Raw genomic sequence first — 20,800 nt, forward strand, 5'->3', positions numbered from 1 at the left:
ACGCCACGTTCAAGCTGCGGGCTGCAATATGGCTGCTAATATTTAAGATGGCTGCTATTCCCTCATGCATGCTACACCTACAAAATGCACAATGTTATGTGAACACTGATAAGGGCACCCCTATGTCCCCTGGTCTCTCACATTACTGATAATGGCTTTTTCCTTATTCTAAAGCGCTTAGGGGTGTGGTAAAAATGTGTCCGCTTCCCATTATACAGTCATGGTCCTACTAGTTATTTATTGGACATTTGTAAGACGCTTATACAGCTTGAATAGTGTTTAGAAGAGCCAGAAGTCAAGAAGGCAAGGGAGCAAGAGAACAATCGCGACAATGCAGGAAAAAGACAACAACGGTCCTGATAGTCCTTGTAACATTCGGAACATGCAAGTGCAGAGGGGGAGGAAAAAGAAAAGGTGGGTGGGAATTTGCAAGGGGACCCCGAGAGGGGAACTGCAATGGAGCCTGTTTAGGAGACAACAGGTAAGTGTCAAGGCTGTGACAGCCCAGGGAGTGGATGCCAGCAGCCAGAGCAGTAAGTGCAAACGGGACCGGATACAGCTACACAAGCAGGAGAGGGCCCAAAGGCAAGTGCAGGATGCTGGAGGTGATCGGGCAGATTCCCACGACCCGGTAAGACTCCTAAGGTACCTGGTCGCCAATCTCAGTGACTGAGGGGGATTAAGCACATAAGGGAGAGAGGGAGGGAAGGAAGAGGAGAAGAGGAGAGTCTTGAGAAGCTTGCAGAACTTGAGGAGATCTGGTTGAAGATGGAGAGGGAGAGGAAGGCTTTTTCAAAGGAGGGAGACAGCCGAAGAAAGAAATCTGACACCAGCTCTCTACTTGGAGAAGCATTTGCCCAGCAGATAGTTGGAGCCTGAGGATCAAGGGGTTCTAGAAGGAGAGTATTTAGTAATGTAGCAACCATAAACCAGTGGAGAGATTATAGGGCTGCAGAGATGCAGTCCCTGTACTTGAGGCCAAGGGTAAGTCATGCATCCCTATGCTGGATTAGTTGGTGGGGGATTGCAGAGGAAGAGGGTAGATTAAGGCAGAGGCTGTTGCAGTAGTCCAGCCTTGAGAGGACCATAGCTCTATAGACCTTGAGCTTCTGGAGAAGGTGAGGAAAGGGAGAATCCCTAAAGCAGGTGAAGGTGAAAGTGGGCCTTATTGGCAAGGTCCAAGATATGAGGAGTGAATGAAAAAGAAGATTCAAACAAGACCCGCAAGATTTCTGGCTTTAGAGGAAGGAGAGGGGAGAATAAACCATTGAGAGTGGCCTGAGCGCAGGGGGGATTCAGGGAACCGGAATTCCAATAGGAATTAGCTCAGTCTTGCTTGTATTGATACAGAGATCATTAGAGGTGCACCATTACTGGATCTTGTTGTATTCAGGCGTGCAAGTGCAATTAGTAGTGCAGGGGATGCGGGTGGAGGGAGGAGCAGAGTAGTGAACCAGTGCTCGAGGAGGGCACGGGAGGGAAGTGCAAATGGGAGCCAAGGATGAGATCCTCAGGCTAAGTACAAGTACATGGCGACTCACAAGGGTGGTATGTGGAGCCACCAAGCAAGGGCCCTCAGTGCAGTGGGGGCTAGGGAGGTGCTTGAATTGACTGGGAAGAAGGGACAGTGATCATGTAACATTTCCTAGGGTGCGGCCATGGTGATTAGCAGGGAAGTGAAAGAGGGAAAGAGGTGGTGAAGATCAGATTTTTGACATGTGTCTGGAATTTCGTGATGTCCTGCTCAAGTCTGAGGGTGGCATGGTGGCAGGGTGGCAGGAAGGCTATTCCAAAGGGGAGCACCAGCCGAGGAGTAAGACCTGCACCATGCTCTGTGCAACTTGTACAATTAAAACAAATTGCACTGTGTAAATGGTTAAAACAGCCTTTATGTGCAAAGAAAAAGAGAAACACATCATTTGAATTTTGAATTCAACCGTTGAACAAGTTCAGGTTTGGGAGGTGTTAGAAACCTGAAGGTGTCTCCCTAACTAGTCCCCGGGGATCTGTCATCCTGGTGGCCAGGACACGGCCATAGCTATTGGATCCAGTTCCTGGGGTGGACCAGTGCACAAGGATCACCTGGATGGGGGGGTCCTCAGGGAGTGGAAGTGGGACACCGATGGGTGAGATGCGGAAGAGACGAGAAATAAAAGGCCATAGTGAACCCAGTGAAGGGAGGCTGAGAATAGATCTGAAATTTGTAGAGATAGACCAGGGAAGAAGATTGTCCCCCCGGCACATTTGGAAAGGAACTTTGTTATTTTTCTGACCCTCGAAGGCAAGAGACTTTCGAGTGAAGAGAGACTTGGCCATTGAGGCCCCTGAGAAGTTAAGATCTGAACTGTCATCTCGTGCTGGGGAAGCACGAGAAGTGTGCTGTGCTCAAAGGTCCCACCTTATCCCATGCTCAAAACGTGGGGAACGGAGACCCTGACTACTGCATCCTGGTCTTTTATTTGTGAGCCCTTCTTTCTTTCCATCCATCATTGATGCACCATTGTCCGCCACTGTCGCCGACCGCTGTCGCCGACTGGAGCCGCCGTGCTCCCATTTGCCTAAGAACTTCATTTGATCCAAGGACACTCTCGTCTGCATCACCGCCCGCTTTATCTCGCTGGAGAAGGCCTGACGGTCGGCGCGCCGAGGAGCATCCGCCGGTGGGTTTCCTGCCACCTAAAGACCACAGAGACGCCGATGAATCGACGCCCTTGCTGGGCCACAGTTCTTCATCATCTCTTTGCGGTCCAGAACTATCATCACTGAGGTGCCCCGCACACCTCTTCCTTGCAGGACCCCAACGCTGCGTCGTCGACGAGCACTGCTAGGAACGAAGCTGCCACTTCACTGCCATAGTTCACCCTGTTCTCCGTCGGACGTTGGACGACCCGTGACTCCTGCTTTAAAGGAGGGCACTCCAGAAGGGCCGTCCCCGGATGCTACAATTCCAGGTACATTGGGACTGTAGAACTATTGTAGAGGGAAATAAGACTCATAGAACAATATATGGAATGGGCTTGTGCTATATCTTTATTCTACAGGTTGCCCAGGTGGGGGGGATCTCCACACAGAGCTGTGTTTAACGGTAGCGACCAGTATTCTGCCAATTGTTCAACCGTCTTGCTTTCCTTCCTCTCTCTACTGCTGGTTTCCTCTTTATTGATCTGTGGGACATTTTGACAGTATAGTTGATGTACTTTAATGAGATCTGATAATATTTGTGGTACCACTGTAGAACTGTATATTTTTACCATTGTTGATTTTCTGAGCACAAAGGGAGTTATTGTGATAGTGTACATAACCTTGAATATTAATTATATAAATACTGTGTTTTAACCGATACAGTGTGCGGACATTCCTTTGTGGGTGCTTGGGGACTACACTGTACCAGCCTGCATCACCTCCTTTGAAGCTAGGCCTTGATTGCTTGACCACATACCAATAATAGAGAATCTTGGCAGGGGTCCTCTGTGCCTCTCCTCTACCATATAGAGAGCAGAAGTACAGCCCCCCCTCCCGTCTTTACAGCTACAAATGTACAGAAACTTGTCAGTTTGCTGAATGTTTATCCACTAAACAGCAAAGCAGCTGAACAAAGCACATTTTCAGCAGGCACTTTTCCAAGTATAGGTTGCGCAGACCATGCAAATGTGTTGTGCACACTACCGTTGATCTTTAGGTATGTGCTTTTAACTACATGAGTAAAGTTGACTAATGGCTCCCCACAAACCCTCCTATGTACTTTTTTTATTGCATCTTATTTTCATAATCTCAATCAGGCAGCAGTCAAATACAATGTATTTTGGCACCTGTAACAGCCGTTTGTCCTACAGTACCGTTTACCATGGTGGTTTGCAATTCCATGGTGGTGGATAAGTCCTCAACACTCGTAAGAGTGAAGCCCAGATATCCTTGAGGAGCATTTTTCTGTTGTAGCAATGATCGATGGTTCCTTTACATGGGCCACTGACAGTGGACATCTGCATCACGACTCATAATTTTGATTGAACCATGCTGAGCTTCAAAAGGTAGCTTGGTAAGCCACTTTATTAATTTGTGTTGACTCCGTCTTTATGTTCCTCTTCTTCGTAGGTCTCTGATGGATGAAAAGAAACATGCTTCATTTTTTGTACACATACATAATATAGGAATTACACCCTCAAAATGTAAAATCAACACCACACTTCATAAACAACTGCATTCGATTTAAAAAAAAATCTTTATTTACTAGTCTGTATTTTCCTTGGAACATTCGATTCTGATGTGACGACCACAAGACCAAGTTGAACAACATTTTGAAATTGTATCAACCATGCAATTTGGTCTTCAACTGCTACGTTCAAATACACACATTTACAAATAACCTATTTCACTCTGCTAAATATTTAATAAATGTAAAAATATTACATGATTGTTATAAATGATAACTTGAAATTTATAAATGTCTTGCATATACCTTGGGGCCATGGGTATCTTCAATTTTGACCACTTCAGTAGTACATTCCTTAAACATCCCAAATTTAACAAAAATGGTTAGATTGTAAAAACATTTAATATTAAAATCATTGATCTCACAAACCACATCTTGAGACAGTTAATCTAAAATGTGTCCACCTTACAATATCACTTAAAAATGTATAAATGTATTAAAAGATACGGTTAATCGGCTGTTTACAATTTTGGCATTATTATGGCCATATATTCTAATACTGCATATGTAACCTTTAAAAAGACAGATTTGAAAGTGTTTCTGATAAACTTCAGCGATATCGCCGGGAGTTGGTGTGTGATCATCCTGCAAAACATATTCATTAAATGATGTGTTTAAATCCTTTTGAATAGCCATTAGATTTTTAAACAAGCAGATAATGTTTATGAACAAAAACATACTCCTTTCATATAGTTGAAGTGTCTATAATTCTGTAAAAATGTTTTTATGATTTTTTTTTTCAATTGTGGCTTTAGTTTGTGAGGAATAAGTAGAGGTTGTTGAGATAATGCTTTGCAATTTGAAAACTGTATTCATAATTCAAACCAATAAAGTTAGATATAATTCAATAATTAATCACTTGTCATATATCATCTGCCAGAACGGTTGTACTACAATAATAGTATGTTGCTGAAGTTCCAGCCCCCCTCTGTATCAAATTATAGAATTAATAAAGATGTAAAAGAAAAAAGGAAAAGAAATTACACTTCAAATAATTTTTGACACTATTTACGTAGAAGTCTACATGCCACTTAGACAGACTCCAGGGTTGCTATCCTCTGAAACAAATGCATATTTTGTAGTCGCATCTGAAGGATAGTTAAGAAACCAATACTTGAATGGTGAGTATGGTTGCTGTTGACTCCGGAATAGTGCTAGATGCACAATTTATCTCCTTCAATTGATAAATATATTACCACCATTGTTAAATAGTCAATGTACATTTGTATCATAAATGATACCACATCAAAAGCGATACCGTAAATTTATGCGCATGTCACTCGCCCTCACCATGTGTTAAATATGGTTTGTTAAAGACATTTGTACATAATATAAGAAATTATTAAATAAAAAGCGACTACTGTGTTAATTATTTTTCGGCAGCATAAATACCTGTTGTTAATGTGTGGAGTACTTGGCAGATAGCTGAACAGAGTACAAACAAGTCTGGTGGACTCGAAAAGAAATAAACTGACACAAAGGAAAAAGAATCTCCAACGTTGTCCGATCAGAAAGGGTTTGTTTAAATTTATGGAGGAAATGGGCGTCTTGGCATTTCCAGGGAGACACGTCAACAGATGGTGCACAGAGTATGTTCACATGAGATATGCATTGACGTTGTGAGCAGGGGCGGAAGCTCCTAGTGATGTCAGCTTGAGGGGCGGGTAATATGATTTAGTGCCGCAAGGGCACTTGAACATAGTGTGATGGATCAATGGATAAGATTTCCACAAGACGACGCTGCCCAGGTAGGCGTTTTCGCATGAATAAAAATGAAGAAATCGATCGATTGGGACAATAACATTTCTGAGCAAACTACCCCTTCAACTGACGGATAAGTAACTGGAACCTCTTTGTGAATCGGCCCATATGTTCATAAACACAATTAGATCAATTTAGCTCCCCTAAATAATGTTTCTTTAGATGATTCTAAACAAGGTATCTCTTGAATTTAAAGGGCTTGTATCTTGTGACCGTACGACTCTTTGAAATGTTTGGATCCCAACTTTAGTGTGCCTTCCAAGTATCATCTTTATTCTAATATTTAATCTGCATTTGAGCATAAAGTTTAACCCTGTAAAGTACTTCCCGAAGGTGGTGTTGATGTATCATTGACATTCACTGTGTAAATGTTGCCTACTTGCCATTGTCTGTCCTTTCTCGTCTTACAATTGTAGTGATTATTTTAAGAGATGGCCCCAAGTTATTGTGAAGTGGCAAAAAAAAGTTTTGTTTGTTCCACAGGACTTGCTTCAGATTCGATCCTATGTCTATGCAGAGGAACCAAATATTGACATTCATAACTTCATTGGAACTTTCACAAGGGTAAGATAATAAATATGTACTTTACCTATTCCATGTAAAATGTATATTTTTCCATGTAAAAAAACTAATATCCTCTTGGGAAAATATCCTAGAAATGACTCTCAGCAATCCTTTGTTACACAATTTAGAAACCTAAAATAGCCTTTGCTTGTATGTGCCATGATGAAAGAGAATCACAATGTAAAATGTGTCTTAATTTGAAATATTGATTGGAGTTACTTGCGATAAATGCATTAATATGTCCCGTTATATTTAGGAATTGAAAGTACCACATCGGTCCCCATAGTTGTTTGTTGGAGCTGGAACTCAGCTAAACTGAAGGAAAGACGGTATAACCACATTGGCAGTGCTCCCTGGAGGTGCACATGTGTACCAGTCTCCGTTAAGACTGCGGAACCAAGCACCAACCTTGTACTGCTTGAAGAGGGGAGGTTCTGCTTATAGAGGATACGCTTGGAGGTTTACTCAGATGTTAAATAAGGTTGCATGTGGTTTTAATGGCACTGACTTTATACAGTAGGGTAGCCAGCAATGTATAACCTCGCTGGCGCCATAAATTAAGGCAGATCTACATAGACTCAAAATCAAGTGCTGCTGCCAGGGAGCTGGTAATACTATCTCTTTTGAGGCTCATCTCATATGTTTGTCAGTTGCAGCAAATTCTGGACTCAATGCACATGTTCTGAGCGTCCATGTTATGAGAATGCCAAATGGCACTGGAGTTGGTCTGAACTCTCCTAACTGTGTGGCCTTGATCAAGTTTGTGCATGATACAAATCCACTTCCACCTTTTGTACTATGTTAATAACACCACTGTGTGTCTATTGACATTTGAGGGCCTTTAGGGGAACACGCTGCACAAGGCAATCCTATAATCAAACTATTAACTTGTTTAGGGTGATTACTGCCTCACGTTGTGGCATTTCGCAATGGTGTCAGTAACACCTCGGGCACTGAAAAACAAGCAAGCTAGGTGGAGAGAGCTCTTCCAGACATCACCTCCTAAGGAACTGAAGGACTCTGTTAAACTTCGATCAATGCCTAAGGTAAGGCCTCTATTCTGCAAACCCCGCCCTGCAAAAGCGACTCTTTTCCAAAGAAGTGCCCAACTGGGAGGGGCCTGTCGGGCACTACTACCAGCACGTGTACCAAGGGTAGTCCAGTTACCGGCCTCTTGGACGAGGTGGTCTCCGGATCCTCACGGTATCGTTGCTGAGGGACCAAAGGTTTTTTTTGCCGCGGTAGCTCCTGAGGGGCAACACCCTAGTATCGGCATCCTGTCCAAGGGGGCACCTTCACGCAGCACTACCAGCAGTTCTGCCAAGGGCTCTACACCTTCCAGGCCTTGGCTTGAGTTGTGGGATAAGCCTTACGATCCAACACCAAGTGTCTTGGACGGGGCTGGTTCCAGCAAGCCAGGCACCACGGCTTCGGCATGTGGCACGCAGCTCCACAAAATGGCCGCTCGTCCAATGCCTCCTCCAGCAGAGCGGGTCGAGCAATGAGTCACACGGTGGGACTGTGGTCAACCAGGTACGTGGGCTACAGCGTATCCATCAGCAGCACAGGGCAGGTTCCCGCTGCATCCCAGACAGAGTGCCCTCTGGCACCAGCAGCCAGTGGCCAATCCATCAATATCTCCTGCCAACTACTGAGCCTCCGAAGACCGGTTCTCCGAAAGGTTTCTGGCGCTGATGCGAATGCCGCAGATGGGATATATCCTTCGGGATGCTATCAGGGACATGCTACCTCAGGTCACCCTACCGGTACCTTTAGTCAGTCCTCCAATGGCTCCGGTGCCTCAGGCCTCAGCGCTTACTGTGCTTCCCTTGCCGGCTCCTGTTCCAGCACCTGTGCCACCGGAAGTACAGGCGGTTCCACAGGCTCCGGTTCCCACACTGCAGCCCACGGCACCCAGTACTCTTCCACCGGTTCTGGATCCTCCGAGCAGGCAGGTGGACACAGACGAGGAGGAGGAACCCGACACACCATCGTCAGCGAAGGCCTTCCACGAGCGCCTTGCGGCCCTGGCAGAAAACCAGCCTGAGGTTGAGCAGCCCGAGGAGGGAGTCCTGGCAGAAGTCCTCACGCTAAGGCCCCCTCCAAGATAGGGGTCCCGATGCAGAAGGACGTTGTTGCCCTGGCCAAGAAGGAGTGGCTCAAGCCGCACTCTGCCCAACCTGTCAATCGGCACCTCAGCGCCAAGTACAGGCAGCTAGAGGGGGATACACTCTTGCTTTCGGGTCATCCTCTGCCGCACTCCTCAGTGGTCGCTGCAGCGTCACTCTATTCCAAGCCTCAGTCGTCCTCGGCGCTGCTAGGCAAGGAGAAGATCTTGGAGGAGTACGGGAAAAAGCAGTACTCCAACGCCTCCCTGCACCTGCGTCAAGCCAACGTCGATGCCATGCTGGCAGCTGCTAACCAAAGGCTCTGCCAGGAAATCATGGACTCCCTCCCTGGGACTCTCGCCCCAAAGCCAGGCTCGCTTCAAAGCGGGACTAGGAGAAGCCAGGCTGCTAGCATCCGACATCATAGAGTCCCCAGTGGCCCATATCGATACCTCTGGCCGGGCCATCTGCATCGCCACGGACATGAGAAGGATGGCCTGGCTCTGGGCTACGAAGTTCAACCCAGAAGTCCAGGGACGCATATTGGACCTTCCATTCGAGGGTAGTGACCTCTTCCACTCCTCCACAAATGAAGAATTAGATAAAAAGAACAGCTCACAGACCACTAAATCTTTATATATTCTTACGAAGGCCACGCCCAAGGCATACATCCAGTCCAACCCCACCCCGACAAGGGGCAGGTGCCTGCAGGGTTCTGCGCCTTCCAGGAGCGGAGGTCCAGGCAACCTGACCATTCCCTGAGTCAGCATCGGAGGAAACAACAAAACATGGGTGGGGGGCAAGGGTTTTTTCCAATCCCCCTCCTCCTCAGCAGCCTCAGAGGGAAAAAAGGAATGACACGCCCCTTTGGGTCCACGTGTCTCCGGTGGGGGGCAGGCTTGCCTCTCACGTGCAACTTTGGCGCCAACATTTTTTGGATCCCTGGATCCTATCTGTAGTCTCCCCGGGGTACCGCCTACCAATCCCTCCCTCTCCCCCTCTTCTCCCACAGTTTGGCACAGCAACTCTGTTGGTGGAAGTCCGGTTGCTCGTCGAGAGCCAGGCAGCGGAAGAAGTCCTAGGCTGCCAGAGAGGATTGGGCTTCTAGTCCAGGATTTTTGCCATGCAGAATAAGAACCAGGCTGGCCTGAGAATTGTGTTGGACCTTTCCACCCTCAACCTCTCCGTACCTCTACACAAATTCAAGATGCTTATGCCAGCTCTCATTGCAAAGACACTGAACAGGGGAGACTGGATGTGCTCCCTGGATCTGAAGGACGCTTATCTACACGTCACGATTTGGCAGCCTCATTGGTCCTTCCTGCGCTTCAGGATCATGGGCTGCCTTTTCCACTACAAGGTTCTACCCTTCAGCCTCAACTCAGCCCCCAGGGTATTCACCAGACTGATGAATGCGGTGGCGGCTCTCCTCAGGGCCCAGGGCCACCACATCTACCTATACCTCGACGACTGCCTCGTCAGGGCCTCATCTGTGGAGCCGGTTTTTCACACTTCCTCCACACTTATGAGCACACTCCATGACCTGCGGTTTACTTTCAATCTCAAGAAGTCTCAGCTGTAACCCACGCAGAAACTGACCTTCCTGGGCCTCATCTGGGACTCCGTCTCAGAGAGGGTGTTTCCCTTGGAGGACAAGATCACGGCCATCAAGAGAGCTGCTACTCACTTCCTCTCCAAGACTGTGACTTCAGCCTGGTGGTACCAACACCTAATGGGCATTATGGCGGCGGTCCTTCTGGCCGTGCCCCACAAGACTCGGGATGAGGAGGCTACAGTTGCACTTCGCAGCTTCCTGGAATCAGGAGAGGGGCTCACAATCAGAGCCTGTGGTCATTCCCACGTCTCTCCACCCTCTGGTGTTCTGCGGACTTCAATCTACGGTGGGGCAAGCCCTTCCGGCAGCTTCTCCTTCAGGCCACTGTCACGACGGACTCCTCCCTCGAGGGCTGGGGAGCCACACTGGACAACCACAGCGTCCATGGAGTCTGGACCTGGCTGGAACAGGAGTCCCACATCAACTGGCTTGAATTGAAGGCCATGAAGGGATGTGTCTAAACAACACGAAGACAGGAACTCGTGATCTTCAGGTCTAGCCAAGCAAGATCCAAACTGGGAGCTGAATACAAAGCCTTCGCTATTAAAGAAGCCATCATCCCAACAACATCCCAAGTAAAAACGCTGGGGATGATGGTAGAAGCGTTGGTCGGCTCTGTAGCCTAGGTCAACTACCTGCACAAAAATAACGCATACTATCTGCGTCTATTAAGAGTGATAAGACCCTTAATAAATGAAGAAAATACTGCAACGATTGCGAGAGCAATCGTAATATCACGCTTGGACTATGGAAACGCCTTGCTGTTGGGAGCCACGAAGAGAGAGCTCCAAAGGTGCCAAGTATTGTAAAACGATTCAGTCCGGTGTGTAAAGAAAATTAAAAATAGAGAACATATATCAGCAGGCAGAAGGGAGCTTCATTGGCTCAGAATAGAAGAAAGAGTACATTTTAAGGCCATGACTAGAGTGCACAGATGCCTTTTTGGGGAGGCTCCGAGTTACTTTAAAAAGCAATTTTCTCTGTATGTCCCCCGGAGATGCTTGAGATCAGCAGATGCAGGGCTTCTGAATATAACTGCCGTTAAGTTGTCGTCGGGAAGGGGTAGATCAGGCCGCAATACGTTGGAATAAGGAACAAGTTACTTACCTGTAACTGTTGTTCTCCAGCATGGGTCTGGCATGGATTCACATGCTCATGAATATTCCCCGTCGTCAGGCTGGGAATCCTCGGTAAAGAAAAAACCAGTATCAGTTTCGTTTCTGATCTGTCTTTCGTAGTAATAACCAATCACTGGTCTCTGCGTCATACTGACCACAGCCAATGACTGCCCTCTACCTAAGCACCGCCTCTGGCAGCCATCTTCAGATTTGGAAGCACGTGAAGTGGCAGTATGACCAAGTGAAGAGCCGCAGAGGGGTAGGCGGGAGGGTTCGCATGTGAATCCATGCCAGACCCATGCTGGAGAACAACAGTTACAGGTAAGTAACTTGTTCCTTCTCCAGCATGGGGTCTGGCATGGATTCACATGCTCATGAATAAAGAATACATAGCAGTACACACATGCACAACCACGGGAGGTGGCAAAGGCTCAACATTAAGCATCACATCAACTCAACATTAAGCATCTTACCTCCTCACCAGGCTCACCTCAGGCGAACAGGTTGCGCAGCACTGCTTGGCCGACCCTGGACTCCTCCCTGGAATCCCGGTCGACGCAGTAGAATTTCGTGAAGGTGTGCGTCGACCTCCACGTAGCAGCCCTGCATATGTCCAGCAGGGGCACACCAGATAGGAACGCCGTGGTAGCTGCGATCGCTCTGGTGGAATGGGCTCTCGGACGGCCAGGCAGCGGTCGGTTTGCCAACCGGTGACAGTACATGATACAGCCGGAGAGCCATCTGGAGATGGAAGCCTTCGAGAGAGCCTTCCCCTGATTGACAGGTCCAAAGTTCACAAAGAGTTGTGACGTCTTCCGAAAACCTTTCGTGCGGTCCACGTAGAACTTCAGCGCTCTAGCTACATCCAGCGAGTGCAAAGTCCTCTCAGCCGGCGACGAAGGCGACGGGAAGAACACAGGTAACACCAAGGGTTCGTTGAGATGAAAGTCCGACGGTACCTTGGGCATGAAGGAGGGGTGCGTCCTGAGCACTACCCTCGTGTCGTGGAAAGTCAAGTACGGGGCCTTGCAGGAAAGGGCCTGGATCTCTCCCACTCGTCGTGCGGAGGTGATGGCCACGAGAAAAGCTGTTTTCCACGATAGAAACTTCAACGGGGCCGAGTGCAGAGGCTCGAACGGAGGTCCCATGAGTTTGGTCAGCACCACGTTGAGCTCCCACGCCGGGGCCGGAGCCTTCACCGGCGGGAACGATCTGAACAGTCCCTTCATGAACTCTTTCACCAGACGATGAGACCACAAGGACGTCCGGCCCGTGGTTCTGGTGTATCGGGAGATCGCAGCAAGATGAATCTTGATGGACGCGTGTGCCAGACCAGCTTTGGCCAGCGTCAGCAGGTACGGCAGCACTTGGGGAGCCGTAATCCGTAGAGGGTTAACCTTCTGTGCGTGGCACCAGACAGAGAACCTCTTCCATTTGTGTCCGTAGCATTTAAGAGTCGAGGACGCCCTGGCCTTTGCAAGAACCTCTCTGCAATCGGCCGGTATGTCGTATCCTCCAAACTCTAGCGCTGCAGGAGCCAGGCCTGCAAGTTCAGCGACTTCGGGTCGTGGTGGAGGATGGCGCCTCCTTCCCTGGAGAGTAGATCCGCGTCCGCCGGCAGCTTGATTGGCGGGGACGCCGACAAGTCCAGAAGGTCCGGGAACCATATCTGCCTCGGCCACGCAGGTGCGACGAGGATCATCCTGCACCGTGACCTCTTGAGCTGGTTGACGAGCCGGATTAGCAGAGGCAAGGGAGGGAACGCGTAGAGGAACAGGCCCTCCCAGGGGAACGAGAAAGCATCGCCCATGCTCCTCGTCTGGGGAAACCTGCTGGCGAACCTCCGGCACTTGGTGTTCGTCGCCGTCGCGAACAGGTCGATCTGGGGTGTGCCCCACCGTCGGAAGAGGCGATCCACCAGATCCTGCCGTAGTTCCCACTCGTGGCACGAGCGCAGCTCCCTGCTGAGTGAGTCGGCGATGGTGTTTTTTATCCCTGCCAGATGAAACGGCACCAGAAGAATCCCTTGGGCGACGGCCCAATGCCACAGGTCCTGCGCCTCCTTGGACAGCGCTGGGGACCTGGTTCCGCCCTGTTTCCTGATGTAAAACATGGTGGTGGTGTTGTCGGTGAAGATCCTCACCACCTTGCCCTTGAGGGACGGAAGGAAGGACCTGAGGGCCCAAAACACTGCACGGAGCTCCAGGACGTTGATATGCAGGGACTTCTCCGTCGGGAGCCAGAGTCCCCTTGCGTGCAGATTTTCGGTGTGCGCTCCCCACCCTTCTAGGGAGGCATCCGTGGTCACAGTCACCTGGTGGGCTGGGGTCTGGAAGTCCATGCCCGCCGTCAGATGCGCGCGGGTGCCCCACCACCGTATCGCTCGTCGGAAACTCTCGTCGAGCTTGATCCTTTCCTCGAAGCTGCCCGTCATCTGGATCCAGCGCGCATCCAGGAACTCTTGCAACGGGCGCATCCGGAGCCTGCACATGGGAATGAGGTAGATGCAGGAAGACATCATCCCGAGGAGGGACTTGATGGACCTCACCTTGGCCGCGTCGGCCACCAACATCCGTTGCACCTTGCCCAAGATGGTCCTGGTCCTCTCCTCCGACGGGGAGGCCAGAAGGGACACTGTGTCGAGCCTCGCTCCCAGAAACAGTGCGACTTGCGCGGGCACCAGGTGGGATTTGGCGTAGTTCACGGAGAATCCCAGGTCCGTGAGGAGTTGGACGGTCCTTGCCGTGTGGACCACGGCGAGCTCCCTCGTCTTGGCGCGGATGAGCCAGTCGTCCAGGTAGGGGTAGACGTGAATCCCCTCGCGGCGCAGCTGCGCCGCCACCGGTGCGAGGCACTTGGTGAAAACCCTGGGTGCCGACCGCAGTCCGAAGGGAAGGGCTTTGAACTGGTAATGACGCCCTTGGACCACGAATCTGAGGAATTTTCGGTGCCCCTTTAGGATGGGAATGTGGAAGTAGGCATCCTCCAAATCCAACGACGATAGGAAGTCTCCTTCCTCCAGCTGACCCAGGACGTGCTGGAGGGTGACCATCCGGAACTTCTGCGCCTTGAAGAACTTGTTCAGGCGTCGCAGGTCCAGGATGGGGCGCCATCCTCCCGTCTTCTTCTTCACGAGGAAGTAACGCGAGTAGACTCCGGAGCCCCGAAGCCTCTTTGGGACGAGTTCGATGGCGCCCTTTCTGAGCATCGCCTTTACCTCCAGGAGAAGTTGAGGGACGTGAAGTTCTTTCCTGGCCACGGGGGGGACGCGCGGGCACCTTCTTTGAAACTCGAGCGCGTGGCCCCGGGCCAGGGCGTCCAGCACCCAACGGTCGGTGGAGATGGACTCCCACACGCTGACGAAGCCCGCCAGCCGGCCTCCCACCGGGGTGCTTCGGTGGGGGCCCGACCCCACGGCCGGTTCAATCCTGCTTGGACGCGGCCTTGCCGCCTTGGCCTCCTTGGCGACGACGGCGGGGGCCGCCAGACTTGCCTCGTCCTCTGTAGGCCTCTTGCGACGACGAGCGGGCCGCTTGACGGTAGGAAGCGAAACCGCCGCCGGAACCTTTGGAGGCGCCCTTGCCTCCGCCGCTCCGAAAGGGCGTCCGCCGTTGCTGCAGCACTCCAAGGGCCCGGGCCGTCTCAGTATCCGCCTTGATGGCCTGAAGGGAATCGTCCACTGTCTTCCCAAACAGGTTGTTCCCGTCGAAGGGCATGTCCAGGACCCTGTTCTGGACGTCCTGCCGAAAGTCCGTAGCCTTGAGCCATCCGCGACGTCGAAGGCAAACGCCGTTGCCCATCTGGCGGAACCCAGTGTCGGCGATGTCCGTCGCCACGGTGATGGCGTGGTCCGAGGCCACCTCACCTTCCTGCAGGATCTCAAGGGCCTCCGCCCTCTTGTCGTCCGGCAGAAAATCCAGCAGGGGAGCTATCTTGTACCAGAGTTCCCTGTCGTAGCGGGCCACGATAGCCAAGGCGTTGGCCGCTTTAATCGTCGTCGCCGCCGACGAGATGACTCTGCGTCCCATGGCATCCAATTTCTTTCCCTCGCCGTCCGGCGGGGAAGTCGACGTGGAGGCCGCACCCCCCCCCGCTTTCTTCCTGGCTGCCGCGGAGACGACGGAGTCCGGGGTAGGCTGCGCCCGGAGGCATAGGGGGGCCGAGTCCGGGACCCGGTACTTTTTCTCGTACCGGTCTCTTTTCGCTGGCGTCGTGGAAGGGTTCTTGAGGAGGGAAAGGCCCTCATCCCAAATGTCGTCCAACAGAGGCACTGCGAGGACCGTCTTCCTCTTGGTCTCGCGCCGTTGGTAAAGGAAGCCTTCCTTTTTCTTCTCCTCAGGGCAGAGTTGGAAAAGCTCGGATGCCCTGGCGATCATTGAGTGGAACGATCCAATCTCGTCGGGCGGAGAAGCCCTGGGGGGAGGCGACGACGGAAAATCCTCGTCGTATGCCTCGTCGTCCGTACCCGTCGCTGCCGTGTCAGTCCCCGTATCATCCCCTCGGGTGGACGGGGAGGAGGGCTGGACGGGGCGCGACGGTTGAAAAGGAGGCGGTGGATGGATCCTTCTTTTCTTGGTAGGGGGAACACCAGAAGGTCCCGGTTCTGGATCCCCCGACGGGAGAGGTTCCTCCGTCGGTAACGGTAGTCTCGTCCTTATCTCGGAGCATAAGGACTGTATAGCCAACAAAATGGCCGCTGAGTTGTCTTGCGGCGCTGGCAGAGGGGAATCCGACGGGCGAGCAGGGGCCCCGTCGGTATCCTCGACGATGTCGTCGTCGTCACCTGCGTCGGGGCCCATTCCGACGGGCTGGTCTTGTTCCACGCCTAGGCCGTGGCTTAAGACCTCGATCAGTTCCTCTTCTGAGGTTGAGGCCGAATCTACGACGACGCCCTGCCCCCCCTTCTTCCCCACGGAGGGTTTCACGGGGGTCCTATCGATGGGCACGAAAGAAGACTCCCTCCGAGGAGGCAGGGAGATTCTGGGCCCCGAGGCCGCCACCACTGGTGCAGCCTCCACAGGCTGGGCCAGGGCCGCCGCGACCGTTTCGATAGAGGGCTTGGTCGAATGGATCAAGGCCTTCACCACCTTAGGTGCGCTCACCGCCTTATCCTTGAGGGAGGGGGCACTGCCACGCTCCTCCTCTGCCTTAGAGCTCGACCGGGGTCTCTCCAGGAGCTTCGCCGGGTGCTCGGCCTTCCTCTTACCCGACCCAGAGCGTTGGCTCGTGGTTGATGGTGCCGGGGAGGGTGCGCCCTGCCTGGCGCCCGTAGAGCCCGACCGTTCGGCGCTCCCGGTGCCAGCGGACTCGCGGTGCTTGGCCTTATGTTGGGCCCCCGTCGCCGGGGCGCCCTCAAAGGTCTTAGAAGACCGCTCAGATTTCTTCTTCTTCTCGCCAGACGGGCTCTTACCCTCCAGCCAGCTGGCGAGACGTTGATGGCGGTCCTTCATGGTCCGTTCCGACATGTTGCCGCAAAACGCACAGTCCTTCTCCACGTGCGTCTTGTCCCCATGAAGGCAGTAAAGGCAGAAAGAGTGTTCGTCCTCCTTGAAGACGTTCTGCAGCTGGCATCCAGGGCAGGCCCTGAACAGCTTTCCGGGCGTCGAGCTTCCCTTCTCCTGGGCCATCTCCGAGACCGGGCCTGAGAAGCTTCTGGAGTCCTCCGAAGTGTAGCTCGACGAAATCTTCACCCTTGAGGGGCACAGATGAATCCGACACGGGTCCCCGTTGATCGGATGTAGGATCGGTGGAGCTTGAGGCTCTTTTGACCGAAAATCGAAGTTTTTGTGAAAAAGCGCGAAAAAATAGCACTAACGCTCGAGAGCAATAGCACGAGGATCCCAACACATGAACGTGCGGTAAAAATCTGAAGATGGCTGCCAGAGGCGGTGCTTAGGTAGAGGGCAGTCATTGGCTGTGGTCAGTATGACGCAGAGACCAGTGATTGGTTATTACTACGAAAGACAGATCAGAAACGAAACTGATACTGGTTTTTTCTTTACCGAGGATTCCCAGCCTGACGACGGGGAATATTCATGAGCATGTGAATCCATGCCAGACCCCATGCTGGAGAAATTACCAGCGGCACTGAGACTGGAGGGCAACTATGTTTGTTTCAGGAAAGCATTGGAAACCTTATTCTATTAACATATCTAACCCCTAAGCACTACGTGCAGCCTTCTTTGAGGGCAGCGCAATTATTTTGAGGCTCAGGTGTAAATGTATGTATCACCAGTCCCACGCGCCCTAATGCCCGCAGGATTTCAGCACGTAACAAATTCCACCTCCTGGCGGAATCCACCCTGGAGGCCGACAGACTCAGCAGCCTGGGGGCGGACAATTACGAGTGGCAATTGAATGGCCTGGTTTTGGAGGAAATCTTCTGCACATGGAGGCACCCCCAAGTGGATCTGTTTGCCTCCCACGTCAACAAGAAATGCCAGCAGTTAGCCTCCTGGTAGGGGCAGGGACCCGGCTCCCTGGGCGATACCTTCCAGCTACAGTGGAACTACATGAGGGCTTACGCCTTCCCGTCCACCTCCCTGGTCCAAGGGTGATCTGCAGGATAAAGCAATCGTGTCCCCTCAGCATCATTTGGATAGCTCCCTGGTGGCCGGCGAGACTATGGTTCTCAGAGTTACTCAGCCTATCAGACAGGCCTCCCATTCATCTACCGCTGGGCCTAGCTCTGCTGCTGACACAGCAGGGGGGCAGGGTCCTCCACCCTGCTCCTCACAAGCTAGCCCTCGCAGCATGGTTCCTAAACAGCTCACTCTGAAACACTTGAACCTATCGCAGGCTAACCAGGAGATCATACAGGGCGCCAGAAGCAAAGCTACCAGGAGCCAATACAAGAGCAAATGGTCTAGATTCTGTCATTGGGCCAGCTCTAAGGATATCGACCCTCTCAAGTGCTCTTTGGATAATGTCCTCTCCTTTTCGGCACACCTCGCACACTCCGGAGTGCAAGTCGACACATGCCACACTTACCTGGCAGCCATAGTGCCTACAGGAATTCAGAAGGTGGTTTTTCCTCCTCTAACCCGGCGGTCAAGCGGCACCTGGTGGGCCTCCACAGACTCTACCCACCCATAAAGAGGCCTCACCCAGCCTGTGACCTCAACGTGGTATTGGGCGCTTTGGCCCACAAACTGTTTGAGCCAATGGCTTCCGCTGGCATAAAATGGGTAACCCTAAAGAGAGCTCTGCTCGTGGGCCTCCCCTCAGCTCACAGGGTCAGCGAGATCCAGGCCCTCGTGGCTTCAGAGCCCTACACCATGTTTCACAAGGACAAGGTGGTCCTCCGGACGCACCCTGCCTTCCTACCCAAGGTCTCATCCGCCTTCCACCTTAACGCGGAGATTGTTCTACCTACTTTCTTCTCCAATTCCAAGGATGAACCTCAGAGTGTTGCATTGCCTCGATGTCAGACGCGCTCTGAAGTATTACTTGGACAGGACCAAGGATTTCTGCAAGTCGGATGCCCTTTTTGTTACTTTCGGAGGTGCAAGGCCAGGGTATCAGGCTTCCAAAGCCTCCATCTCTAGGTGGATGGTCGCAGCCATCAAGGAGGCCTATGAGTGGCAGCACAAGCCAGTTCCGGCTAATTTGCATGCTCGTGCTATCGTGGCCAAGAGCATGGCTATTGCATTCCAACGCCATGTTCCGTGGCAGGTCATCAGTAGGGCGGCCACGTCGGCCACCCCCTCTACTTTTTGCAAGCACTACTGTCTGGACGTCGCCTCTAGGTCAGATGTAGCTTTCGGTCAGGCGGTTTTGAGAAACCTCTTTGCTTAAAGAGGGTCTCCTCTCCACCCTAGGGCTACACTCACTTGTAATCGCCCATACAGTATGGAGGAAAGGGGACGGGACGCAAGAGTAATTAATAGTTAGTTACCATAGTGACTAACGTACTCTTGGTCCATAGTCCCCTTTCCTCCATACGTCCCACCATCCCCCCCCTTACACTAAATAATACTGGTGTCATTAGACAATGTTGCATATTGTCGTCACGTCAATGGGGACTGAGGAGTGGCGCCGGTGGGTAGAGTCAGGTGAAATTTAAAGGGGAAGACTGTTTTTTCTTTTTAAACATGTTTATTTTTGGTCAATACACAGGAGAACATACATTACAGCAAGTAATACTTAGTCATTTATCAAGCCCATGAGTTTCTTTCCTTTCGGCTATCCCTCCACCCTCCTCTCGCGGACTTTCAGTCTGTACCCGTTTCTTGCTCCTCATCTCTGAGCACCAAGTCCAAGCGCTCGGCCGCCAGGGCGTTTGCTATCGCCCTCAGCTTGAATGTGAGAGCTGGGTAGCTCTCATCATAGTCCACCAGTGGTGACCAAATGTTCATGAAACGATGAAGCAGGCCCCTACTCGTCGCTGTGATTTTCTCTGCGATAAAAATATCCCATAGTTTTAGCCACCACAGGATTATCAGTGGGCCATCTGGAGATTTCCATGTCCGTGCTACCGTGATCTTGGCAGCTAATAGTAGCTGAGTCAGGAGGGCTGCAGACCTGCCAGATCTTCGGTATAAGCCTGGGATCGGGGCTCCCAGTAAGATTGATGCTGGAGCAAGAGGCAACGTGATCTTTGTGATATCCGCGATCGCCAGAGTGCATTGGGACCAGAATTTTGCCACCACTGGGCACAACCACCACATGTGAATAAATGAACCCGGGAGGCCACAATGGCGCCAACACTGGGGGTCTAAGGATTGGTTAATGCTGTGTAGTCGGAGTGGTGAGTAACATCTTAGAAGCAGTTTATGGGCGCACTCATGATTGGTGATGCAGAATGAAGAAGAGCGAGTGCGAGACCAAATGTCTATCCATGTCTGATCCTCTATCGGATGGCCTAGGTCAGTTTCCCATTGTGTCATGTAGGACGGTCTGGAAATGAGAGAGTTCGGCTGCAATAGTTTGTAAATCGTCGAGATTCGCCCTCGATGCAGAGGGTCTGCGAGTGTCGGCTCCATGGGGTCTAACTCTCGGGTTGCTGACTGGCGAATTGATGGATGGGAGCACCAGTGTCGTAACTGAGCATATAAGAATCTGTCCGTTTCCCTTAGATTGAAGGCGCTCTTACATTTACAAGTTGAGGGGGTGATTCCCATCAAAAAGCTGGCCTAGGGAGCTGAGGCCGCCCGAGATCCAGTTGTTAAAATTCGCGGGGTGGGCTCCTGGTGAGAACGCCGGATTGTGAAAGACTGGGGCGGATGGGCCCAGGTCCCTTGGGATACCCCTATGTTTACGTGTCCATTCCCAGGCTTTCAGGGTGAGCTTGGTGGACGATAGAGTGGCTGGCCATGATCTTCTTGAGGCGGGAGGCAGGTGCAAGAGGAAGCGAAGGGGGAGGGGTAGGTGGGACTGTTCAATTTCCGTCCACTCTGGTCGTTTCGAGCTGATGATCCCGGCT

At 51.5% G+C, this 20,800-nt stretch overlaps 1 protein-coding gene across 1 annotated transcript in view; it reads left to right on the forward strand.

Moving 5' to 3' along the window:
* ATP9A (ATPase phospholipid transporting 9A (putative)) overlaps nt 1-20,800 on the forward strand; it is a 1,385,006-nt gene that overhangs the window by 526,543 nt on the left and 837,663 nt on the right. Inside the window, exon 8 of the mRNA XM_069651153.1 lies at nt 6,455-6,535. Coding sequence (XP_069507254.1) covers nt 6,455-6,535 — 81 coding nt within the window. The remainder of the gene's footprint in view (nt 1-6,454; nt 6,536-20,800) is intronic.

The sequence above is a fragment of the Ambystoma mexicanum genome, chromosome 3p (assembly GCF_040938575.1).
Source record: "Ambystoma mexicanum isolate Mex_15411 chromosome 3p, UKY_AmexF1_1, whole genome shotgun sequence".
In the NCBI taxonomy this organism is placed as follows: domain Eukaryota; kingdom Metazoa; phylum Chordata; class Amphibia; order Caudata; family Ambystomatidae; genus Ambystoma; species Ambystoma mexicanum.